This window comes from Typha latifolia, chromosome 14 (assembly GCF_019914945.1).
Source record: "Typha latifolia isolate L0001 chromosome 14, TyphaL0001v2, whole genome shotgun sequence".
Lineage (NCBI taxonomy): Eukaryota > Viridiplantae > Streptophyta > Magnoliopsida > Poales > Typhaceae > Typha > Typha latifolia.
The window spans coordinates 3323631-3334753 of record NC_133099.1 but is presented as its reverse complement, the minus strand read 5'-3'; the positions used below and the strand labels follow the sequence as shown (position 1 = coordinate 3334753).

At 41.4% G+C, this 11123-nt stretch overlaps 1 protein-coding gene across 3 annotated transcripts; it reads left to right on the top strand.

The window, feature by feature from the left end:
* The first annotated feature begins 1919 nt into the window (after nt 1-1919).
* On the top strand, nt 1920-7313 carry LOC140801221 (homeobox-leucine zipper protein ROC6-like). Of its 3 annotated transcripts, none has more exons than XM_073156233.1 (9): nt 1920-1967; nt 3114-3334; nt 3414-3531; nt 3702-4349; nt 4437-4538; nt 4616-4819; nt 5698-5872; nt 5943-6313; nt 6650-7313. In XM_073156233.1, the coding sequence occupies exons 2-9, from the start codon at nt 3120-3122 to the stop codon at nt 7046-7048; spliced, it is 2232 nt and encodes a 743-aa protein (XP_073012334.1). In that variant the 5' UTR covers nt 1920-1967; nt 3114-3119; the 3' UTR covers nt 7049-7313. The 3 variants fall into 3 exon arrangements, with proteins under 3 accessions (XP_073012334.1, XP_073012333.1, XP_073012332.1); XM_073156232.1 differs by lacking the exon at nt 1920-1967 and adding an exon at nt 2333-3021; XM_073156231.1 differs by lacking the exon at nt 1920-1967 and adding an exon at nt 2719-3021 and having other exon boundaries at nt 3093-3334.
* Nucleotides 7314-11123: the final 3810 nt, after the last annotated feature.

Here is an 11123-nt window from a genome sequence, read left to right as displayed (position 1 = left end):
TGGTTGAAGCAATTTGAAGTCAACTCTTAAGGCTACATCGTTTCTTCAACCAACAAGGTCCTGCTCTTCTACAAATCTTAATCTTTCGTCTTAAGGGCTATCTAGACGAAAGATCAATCTCAAGGGTTATTGAGGTTGGATATCAATCACGAGAAGCGGTGAATCGTGGGTTCTAGCGAGCAAGACTGAGAGGAACAAAGTCGTTTGAATCGACGGGTTATTTTGTGAGTCAGTCTTGTAACTGCTACTATTCTAGTGATTGGTTTTGATCCGAGTTTGGATCCATGGTTTTTTTTCCGTTTGAGTTTTTCCACGTTAAAATCTTGGCATTCATCTCTGCTTTTATTTTTTTAATATTTCTTCTAATTTTATTGAAGCAAACGAGTGATATCATTGTCTAGTGTTTAGATACATACGTGTGTCTAGATATTTTTTCAATTATTATTATTATTGTTGTTGTTGTTATTGTTGTTGTTGTTGTTATTATTATTATTAAGAGAAAAAAAAACTTAATAAGGTCCTAGCTTTTGAAGCTAAAAATATTTTGATTCTTCATTGGCAAATACATTTTCAGTAAAATACTTAAGCTTGCCAAATATGAAGATTCGATTACCCCCTTACGTTGCAGCATGACTGATTTATTGCAGTCTTTTCACATATACATCGTCTGAACAGATTGAATCTATTGCGATCTGTATGGATTCATCACTTTTAATAAAGAGATAAAAATGTTACCTTGTCTAGCCTTTTTGTCTAGATTCCAGTCTATTACATCATTGATTCATCGTTTTTAATAAAGAGATAAAAATATTACCTTGTCTAGCCGCTTTATCTAGCTCTTTGTCTAGCCTCTTCACCGACAAGTATTAATCATTTTCAATGAAATGCTTAAGCTTGCCAAATATGAAGATTCGATTACCCCCGTTACACTACAACAGGGTCAATTTATTGCGGTCTTTCCACATGTGTGTCATATGCATATATCTGGACCGATTGCGATCTATATGGATTCATCGTTTTTGATAACTAGATAAAATGTTATCTTTTGTGACCCCTTTATCTAGACTCTAGTCTACTGTATCATTGATTCATCATTTTTAATAAAGAGATAAAAGTATTACCTTGTCTAGGCTCTTTATCGAACTCTTTGTCTAGCATCTGCACCAACAAATATTAATTATTTTCAATGAAATGCTTAAGCGTGCCAAATATGAAGATTCAATTAACCCCCTTACACTACAACAGGGTCGATTAATTGTGGCCTTTCCACGTGTATGTAGATTTGGATCCGTTGAGATCAGTATGAATTCATTGCTTTTAATAAAGAGATGAAAATATTACCTTCTCTAGCCTCTTTGTTTAGACTAGAGCCTATTGCATCATAGATTCATTGCTTTTAATAAAGAGATGAAAATATTATCTCGTATAGTTTCTTTGTCTAGCCTGTAGCTTACTGAGAAACGACTTACCAACAAAGTTCATCCAAAACCCTAACAAAAAGAGGGGCAATCTAGTCAATTCCTTATAAGAACAAAGGATTGAAATAAAAAAAATCCTCACCCCTCCCCCCCATGTCATCAGTCATCACCCATTCCCCCATGCATGCATCTTTCTCAAGGACAGGTGGGCAGTGAGCTTGCAAAGGCGCGTCGAGAATGCATGCAGCCGTGCACCCGCGCGTGGAATAAATTAATCCGACAACCTGTTATCCTCCCTCGTATCCGGATACCGTATTCACACCGCTCCCCGCATTTATTCCTCCCACTTATCCTTCCATTTTTATCCACCCCACCCTTTTCCGCCCACTTACCCTTTACTCAGTTACTCCAAACCCATCGGGTTAAAATGGTAATTTCGGTCGCTTGGTTATATACTCTTTTCTGATGTCTTATAGACTCCCTCCCCCTATTCGCTGTATCTATTCCTGTGCTATCCCACATCCCTCTATTCGCTGTATCTATTCCTGTGTAAGTCCCTATCAATCCCTCTCTCTCCCTCTCTCTCTCTCTCTCTCTTAGCTTCTCTTTTCTTGGGTGGATAGTAGAATCACATATAATAGTCGTAACAATTATTTGGTAATAATCTTTAATTTATCTCCATTGTTTTGTTCCCGTGTACTCTGTCTGAAAAGAGGGAAGGGGTGGACCAGTTGACCAAAAGAGTGGAGTGTTTTGGGCTCTGGAGTCTTCGGAAGTCAGACCCACCAGCTACTTATTCACACTGAAACCCTATTATAATTTTGTTTTCTCTCTTGGGTTCTTTTGCTAATCTTTTTTTTTTTACTGGGGATGAAAGTTTCTTTTTAATTTATAATGTTATATGGTGTCTTCTTGTTATTGATTTGCGTATTATCTATGAGGAGTTCGTAGAGTCCACATGTCCGGTTTTATCTTGGCCTTTCTGCCCACCTCCTGCCACTTCTAAGCTTCTAAGTCTCCTCCATTAAATTCTCCTCCTAGAGAAGAGAAAGAGAAGGAGAAACAGATGGAGTTCTTGGAGTTGTTTTAGTTTTCGAGGATTAAGGTAGGGACTAGGGAGACGGGGAGAGAAGGAGGTTGCTAAGTTTGCGCTTGGGCTTCTTTCTCTTTCTTTCTACCCCCTAGAAGGAAGGAGGTGTTTGTAGCGAAGCCCATGCCTTTAATTGTCTTCTCTTTTTGATCTTCTATTTTGGGCACTTGCTCCTTTTGCTCCCTCCATGCCCAAGGAAAGGTTTTTGCGAAGGAGAGTGTGAGTAAAGGAAGCAACTAGGCAGTACAATTGTGTGTGTGTGTGTGTGTGTGTGAGAGAGAGAGAGAGAGAGAGAGAGAGAGAGAGAGAGAGATAATTAAGAGGAGGAAGAAAGGATTTTTTTTTTTTTTTTTGATGAGTTTCGGGGGTTTGTTCGATGGCGGATCCGGTGCTATCCCTTATGGCGGAAGCACCGCGATGCCGGCCGGTGCCGTGGCGCGACCCCGGCTGTTATCTCCGGTTATTATCCACAAACCCGGGTTTAGTAATTCACCAAGCCTTTCTCTCGGCCTGGTAAGCTGATACCTGGATATAATCCTCAATTAATTGTTTCTTTGGAAATGGGTCATGGATTTCTTGCTCAGCAAACGAATCTGGACGCCCAGGGGGACATGAGCCGGATGGGAATTCTCGGAGGCGGAGGCGGAGGAGGAGCGGGAAGCGGCGACGGTGGATCGATGGGCCGGAACAAGGAGGACGAGAACGAGAGCCGATCGGGGAGTGACAACCTCGACGGCGTCTCCGGGGACGATCTGGAGCAGGAGAACCCTCGGAAGAAGAAGAGATACCATCGGCACACCCCTCAACAAATCCAAGAACTCGAAGCGTATGTTAGCCTTCCGTTTTCTTTTACCATCCTCTCTTCTTTCTTTCGAAAGATCTCATGGCGGTGGTGATGGTGGTAGTCTTTTCAAGGAGTGCCCTCACCCTGACGAGAAGCAAAGGCTGGAGCTCAGCAAGCGGCTTTGCTTGGAGACGAGGCAGGTCAAGTTCTGGTTCCAGAACCGGCGCACTCAAATGAAGGTAGGAGAGAAGCAATCAAATCCAACTTAGTATGATAGTATCTCTCTCTCTCTCTCCTTCTCTCTCTCTCTCTCTCTCTCTTCTCTCTCTCTCTCTCTCTATATATTATCTAATTTCCTCTCGATTGATTCAATCTATGATTGTTTTATTATTATTTTTTATAATAAAAGACCCAAATCGAGCGGCATGAGAACGCGCTACTGAGGCAGGAGAACGACAAGCTCCGAGCGGAGAACATGACGATTCGCGAAGCCATGCGGAATCCTATCTGCACCAACTGTGGCGGCCCGGCGATGCTCGGCGAGGTGTCCTTAGAGGAGCAGCACCTCCGGATCGAGAACGCACGCTTGAAGGACGAGCTCGACCGGGTCTGCACCCTGGCCGGGAAGTTCCTCGGCCGCCCGATCTCCTCCCTGGCCTCCCCGATCCCGTTCATGCCGAGTGCCGCGCTGGAGCTCGGCGTCGGGACCAACGGCTTCGGCTCGCTGCCCAACTCCTTCTCGTCCATCCCCGACTTCGTGAACGCGAATGCCACCGGTAAGGAGCAGGACGGCTCGCTCGAGCGGACGATGCTGCTCGAGCTCGCCTTGGCGGCGATGGAGGAGCTGGTGAAGATGGCCCAGATGGAGGAGCCCTTGTGGATCCCGACCTTGGACCTCGGGAACGGAGGAGGGGAACGATTGAACTACGACGAGTACCACGCGGCGTTCCCCCGCGTGATCGGCCCGAGGCCGGGAGGTTTCATATCGGAGGCTTCGAGGGAGGTCGGCATGGTGATCATCAACAGCGTCGCCCTTGTGGAGACCCTCATGGATGTGGTATTATATCAAACAAAATTGTAACATTTCTTCTTTCTCTTTTTTAAACTTACTACTAAGAGGAATTGATTGGTCCTTGTGTTGCAGACTCGTTGGGCAGATATGTTCCCTTGCATGATCGCTAGGGCTACCATCACTGACATCATCTCCAGTGGCATGGGTGGTACCAGAAATGGAGCTCTCCAACTTGTGAGTCATAAAATCGATAGCCTAAGAAGATTACAATCTCATTGAGGTTTGGAGTAATTGACGATTAATGGTTTCAGATGCATGCCGAGTTCCAAGTGCTGTCCCCTTTGGTCCCAATCCGAGAGGTGAACTTCCTCCGGTTCTGCAAGCAGCATGCAGAAGGAGTTTGGGCTGTAGTGGATGTCTCCATTGATGCGGTTAGAGGAGGAGTTCTCCAACCATCAACCAGAAGGTTGCCTTCTGGTTGTGTTGTTCAAGACATGCCCAATGGCTACTCAAAGGTAATTATTTTATCTCTCTTTCTCTAGGTCAGAAATGGTACAAAGTTTTGAGTACCCAAAAAGGCTCGTTAATCTTTGAAATTTGGGTTATTGTTAATGGTTTGGTTACCTTAAGTAGCATAGATGTGACCAGAAATGGGCTCCAAAGGTCAGTATATTTTATGTTATGAATCTTTAGGGGTTGGGTTGCCTGACGACTCGGGCTTGTAATGAAAGTTAGGGGTAGTAGAAGTATATGTTTATTAATTACTTGTTAGAATGAGAAGGCGTCACCTCCGCCAAATTCTCTCCACAGAGTATTTACGAAGGTTTTAAATGGCTTAGACGCTTCTTCTACTTCCTTGGTAAAGTAAACATCACAAAACCAAGCTGCTTCTTGTCTCCATTGCATTTAATGTGGTGATGCCCTAGAATTCCTAGGGAAACACTTTGGGTATTTAATTTCCTCCTCCCTATACTACTTTGGCTCGACGGTTCCTCTCTCTAGATAGTTTACAGCTAACTTTGGATACCTTGTTCCCATCTCTCCTTTAGCCATTTTAGCTTCCTTATATATATATATATATATATATTATTTTTCCAAGATAAGGAGGGAAGAGAAGAAGAAAAATAAAAAGTAAAACAAGTCTCTCTCTCTCTCTCTCTCTCTCTTCTGAGGCGTGTTGGTGTTTTCTACTAGTCAACCCCTCTATCTCCGGCTTGTGTTATTATCTTTTTCCGGTACGCTTTGTCCTCTTATGGTGGCGTAACCTGGCATCCATGTTATCGTGTCCCGGTCTAGTCCATCAAAACAGTAATAACTAATTAGTACCAAAATCAAGATCTTTTCTTTTATTATAGTTATTGATTAGAGATTTAGTAATGGATTATTTTTTTAGGTCACTTGGGTCGAACACGCCGAGTATGACGAGACTCCGGTGCACCGCCTCTACCGCCCGCTGCTCCGCTCGGGCTTGGCTTTCGGCGCGCGGCGATGGGTCGCGACCCTGCAGCGCCAGTGCCAGTGCCTCGCCATCCTCATGTCCTCCTCCGTCCCGTCCCGTGACCACACCGGTGAGTAAATTTGATAAGTATATTCAAGAATTTGATCGTTTGAATTGATAGTTTGACATGGATGCCGTAGCGATAACGGCGAGCGGTCGGCGGAGCATGCTGAAGCTGGCGCAGCGGATGACGGACAACTTCTGCTCCGGGGTCTGCCCGTCGGCGGCGCAGAAGTGGCGGCGGCTGGAGGAGTGGGGGTGCGTCGGGGAGGAGGTGCGGGTGATGACGAGGCAGAGCGTCAGCGACCCCGGGGAGCCACCCGGGGTGGTGCTGAGCGCCGCCACGTCGGTGTGGCTCCCTGTGCCGCCGGCGCGGCTGTTCGACTTCCTCCGCGACGAGCGGCTGAGGGGCGAGTGGGACATACTATCCAACGGCGGACCGATGCAGGAGATGGCTCATATTGCCAAGGGGCAGCACCATGGCAACGCAGTCTCCCTCCTCCGTGCCAATGTAAGTTTTCTCAGTTCAGACCCTGATATTTTCTCTATTTTTATATTTTTAATCAAGATAAGTTCGAACTAGGGATTTGGAAAAGGAAGTGTTCATGTACTAACTTAACTATAGCATCTTATTCCGGAGCCTCGACGTCATGTTGAGGAAACTCCAGCTGCCAGTCGGTCCTCTTTACTAGACTTTTGCATTTTTGCGCCCTGTCGAGTTGTCTATTTTCATATGCGCCCAAAAGAGAGCGATATTCATACTATTACTCGTACTCTCTCTTTTCTTTTTTCTCGAAATTTTCAAAAGAGACCTTGAGATTTTTTTTTTTTTTCCTTGTATTTGCAGGCGGTGGGAGCGAACCAGGGCAGCATGCTGATCCTGCAAGAGACGTGCACGGACGCGTCGGCCTCCCTCGTCGTCTACGCCCCCGTCGACGTGCCGGCGATGCACCTCGTCATGAACGGCGGCGACTCCGCCTACGTGGCGCTCCTCCCATCCGGCTTCGCCATCCTCCCCTCCGGCGGCGGGCCCAACGGTCCGGCCGGCGGTGACGCGGCACCCGCCGCCGCAGACGGCGGCGGCGGTGGGTCCCTCGTCACCGTCGCGTTCCAGATCCTCGTCAACAGCTTGCCGACGGCGAAGCTGACGGTGGAGTCGGTGGAGACCGTTAACAACCTGCTTAACTGCACCATCCAGAAGATTAAGGCGGCTCTGCTACAGAATAATGAGATCGTATCTCCTTAATTAACTAGTTATCTATATTAAAAAGGTAATTAATAAGAAAATTATGTTAAGAAAAATAGAGAGAGTGAAGAGAAGAGAGGTGACTGCAGTGGGGTTGAGTCAAGAACGAACCGCGTGGATGAAGGGTGGTTCGGGTATTGACTTAGCCCCTAAAATAGTGGAAACCACAGGGACTCTCTTGTTAATTATCCAATAAATACTATGTTTGGTAAACATCTCTTTTTCTTTGAACAAAACAAGAAAAAAAAAAAGAGAATAGCTTGAAGTTTGATGTTGTCATGTTGTCATGTTGATTTGTTTGTCTTTTTGTTTCTTATTTTTTGTTATTTTTCTTTTGTTACAGTTTAGGTTACATGCAATGATTGTTAAAAAAAAAAAAATTAACTAATAAGGTCTATATTTTTTTGTTTCTTCACTGACGTACATTTGTTATCTTTTTGTTTACTATACTACTATCCTATCATCCTGGAAAAGAGAATTTGATCTTCTTTTCTATGAATTTAAGTTCATATTAAAAATCCTATATTTTAGATAATGCATAAATATTTCCTGTCATTTAATGTCTATTATTTAACAAAAATAGTACTAATGTAAAGTAATGTCAGCGTGTCTTTAGGACAGGTGGAACGGAGCATGTTTAAAACGTAATCTGTAACCTATAGTAACGCAAATATGAGGGTGTAAAATATTATTATTTCTCTTTTTATCTTAAATTCTTATAATTAATTACGTTTGCACCGCATAAACTAATCCTGATTTTTAATGGAACGCCCTAAATTTTTTTAGGTTACAATATCTTTTCTAAACTTTAGAAAAATTTAATATTATCTTTTCTGTTAGTATACCGTCAAAATAAATTTGAGGAGTTAGCTTATGTGGCGGTCATTTTAGAGGTGAAATAATCTAAATGTCTTTTATTGAGGGAAGATAACTTTATTTTATTTTGGTCCAACAATAATCGATGAGTATACCCTAGTCTTCATTTTTCATTTCTTGTTCCTTTCTTATTTCTATTCTCTCCCTCCCCGACGATGCTATTGCCCATGGCTTGTGCACCAGTGAAGTATACAATGAGGGTCTCTACTGCGATAGCACACCTCTCTCCCTCCTCCCCCTTTTCCTTGCTCTCTCTGCACCTCGACTTCATCGTTAACCTCCTTGATGTTTGCAACTCCGCCTCAGCTGCAATCAAGGGAATCTGGTAGGCTGCGGGTCCTCCATCTTCGCTACGTGCTCCACCTCCTCGATTGGGATGAGCTCGCAAATTGGGTAGTAGCGCCAAGGCACAAGTTCCATTCTTTGTCAGCGACATCAACCGTTCTAGAAGATCTCATTAGTGGTGATCCCATCATTAATCACAAAGGCTAACTTGAAGTTATCGCCATCGACTCCATCGCTGCGTTTGTGATCTTGATACACGACGTCGATGGTGCGATCATATCATCCTCACCTTTAGCTTCTCAAGTTTGGATGTTGTCGACGGTGAAGCAAGCAAGGGTAGGGCGAGGAGAGGAAGGTGGGGATATGAGCAATGGGCTTGAAATGAGGAATGGTAGCAGGGTAACTTATTTAAGAAGTTTATATAAGTTAATTGAGGGTATTTAGATAATTTTATAAGTTAATTTTTTTATGCTAGCTAAATTGATGACCTTATTAATTTGTTAGGAGTATAGTTGGTTATTACACATTTTTCATCACCGTCATTGTCTGTTTTACTTTACTCCAAAGTTTACGGATGACGTTGTAACTTAAAATATTTAGGGGGTTTATATAAAAATCGGGTATAATTCAGGGAGTGTAGATATAATTAACCTTAAATTCTTATTGTGTGTTAAAATTGCTCTTACTTTATTTATTAAGATAACTACATTTTGACTTTTTTTTCAACTTCAGCTATCCCATTCTCACATAAATCCGCTCATTTATTTTTCCTTGGCATATTGATCTTCTTAATTATTATGTGACTATCATAGTAATTAATTTTAGGTCAAATAATTATCTTATTCTTAAGAGAGAGTCATAGTGTTATATATAATAATCCCCTATTAATTCTATATTTCTGCTCTCTCTCTCATCTGCCCCTATATATTAAAATATATAAAAATTGATAATTAAAAAAAAAAACACCATACATTTTTCTTTTATTATCGATTACACTTTACTTTATAAATTTTAAAATTATACCCATATTCTACAGGTTTAATCCTAAAAACACTTTACATTAAACCTAACCTGATATAAAATAAAATAAAATAAAACCTAAATTACCCGAAAATGGGTGTGTGCATCATAAGTTACTCAATATTATTTTACCTATAGTTAAGGTAATTAATATCTATGATTATTTTCGATTAAGAAAACTAATATTAGAGAATTTTCAAGTATCCAACTTATAATGCGATAACATACGACATAAATAAAAATAAAAATAAAATACAGTGTGGTTTTGATTAATTTGCCTAAAGGTAAGAAAATTTTCTCTTTCTTTTTTCTTTCACCTATCCTCTTCTTTTTCCTCTCCTCCTCCTCCTCCTCCTCTCCCTCCTCTTCCTTCGAGGCCCACACTCTTTTAGACCCCCTCGTCCCCTCCTCGCATTAAATGCACGCTGCCAATCCAGCAGGGCTCATTTAATGCCTTCATCTGCTCCTCTGCTTCCCCTCTTCCTCCTCCTCCACCTCATTTAATACTCTCTCTCTCTCTCTCTCTCTCTCTCTCTCGTTCGAGGCAGAGAGAGAGAGAGAGAGAGAGAGAGAGAGAGAGAGATGATGAAGAACTATACTCCAACGTCATACCCCAACGCCCATCCACTGGCTCCACTTGGGTGGTACGTCCAAGTTTGTTTCTTGATTTCAGTATTCAGAGGTGTATAGATTGTTATGTCTTCATACGTCTTGAATCTTGGGAAAGTATGGGTGGGTGGGGGTGGGTTTGTCAACCACCACCAGTATTAATAAAAAAAGAAAGAAGAGAGCCACACGACGTACCAGTAGAGGATCAGAAGGATATGCTCCTTTCCTAAATAAAACCGTGGCTCACACAACTCACAAGAACTTTGCATGCCGGTTCACACGACGATTAGCGTTACCGAGGGACGTTGGAGAAAATTAATTGATTTGTAGTGCACAAGGCCATGTTTAATTATAGTTCATCGGTGGTATTTTGGAATTCTCTTTTTTTGTTATATACATTTTTGTCATGTATTTTAGACAAAATACATCACGATGTATCAAGAATACTAATTTATGTGGCAATCGGACAGGGTTAGTCGGCTTCGGATCGTGTCGGGTCATGATGATGCTGCAAATATGAATACAACTTGCTTATTAAATGGTCAGAATTTTTAAACACGAACACAACTCGATTATTAAACGGGTTAGACGAATTATAAATAAATTATTGGGTAGTATAATTTATTATAATTTACATACGTTAATTAGGTTACAAATGGGTATTATAAATAATTTTTTTAGGTTATAAATAAATTAGTAAGATTATAAGTAGATTATGGTGTCATAGGTTATGACAATAAATGCGAATACGATCTATTTAATAATCAGATTAAACACACTGTTTATGACCCGAATCAATAAACGAAATATAAATTTATTTAAAAGTCGATCGTGTTGGCTCAAATTTTAACTGCTAGTGCTAATTTATACCATATTAGTATTTGGAAATATTGTATCATCAAAATAAATAGATATACTAAAAATGGTGCCTCTATCATCTAGGTAAATGATTTTTGTGTGCTTTCTATTTATTTTACACTTGTCTTCTCATACTGTATCTTAAGCATATATACATGCATATGTATATATATATATATACATATATGTGTGTGTGCGTGTGTTTTATATTCTAATATTTCTCACTTTCGAGTTCCATACATTTTGAGAGGCTCAGAAGATTAATTTAACTTAAAAATGAGTACTATTTTTATATATTTAAATAACATAAGGGCTTAACATGCTTTAGATTGAGGATCTCTGTTTTAATATGTTTAACTTATAAACTGCTCTAAAAACTTAAGTGATTAAAAATCACTATTTGTATATCTTTTACATTCTTATCTAA

Excerpts from the sequence above, each read along its gene's own strand:
- LOC140801221 (XM_073156231.1), top strand. The coding sequence starts at position 2,863 with ATGAGTTTCGGGGGTTTGTTCGATGGCGGATCCGGTGCTATCCCTTAT. Across the intron at positions 3,532-3,701 it reads ACCGGCGCACTCAAATGAAG|ACCCAAATCGAGCGGCATGA; the intron begins GTAGGAGAGAAG and ends TTATAATAAAAG. Across the intron at positions 4,539-4,615 it reads GAAATGGAGCTCTCCAACTT|ATGCATGCCGAGTTCCAAGT; the intron begins GTGAGTCATAAA and ends TAATGGTTTCAG.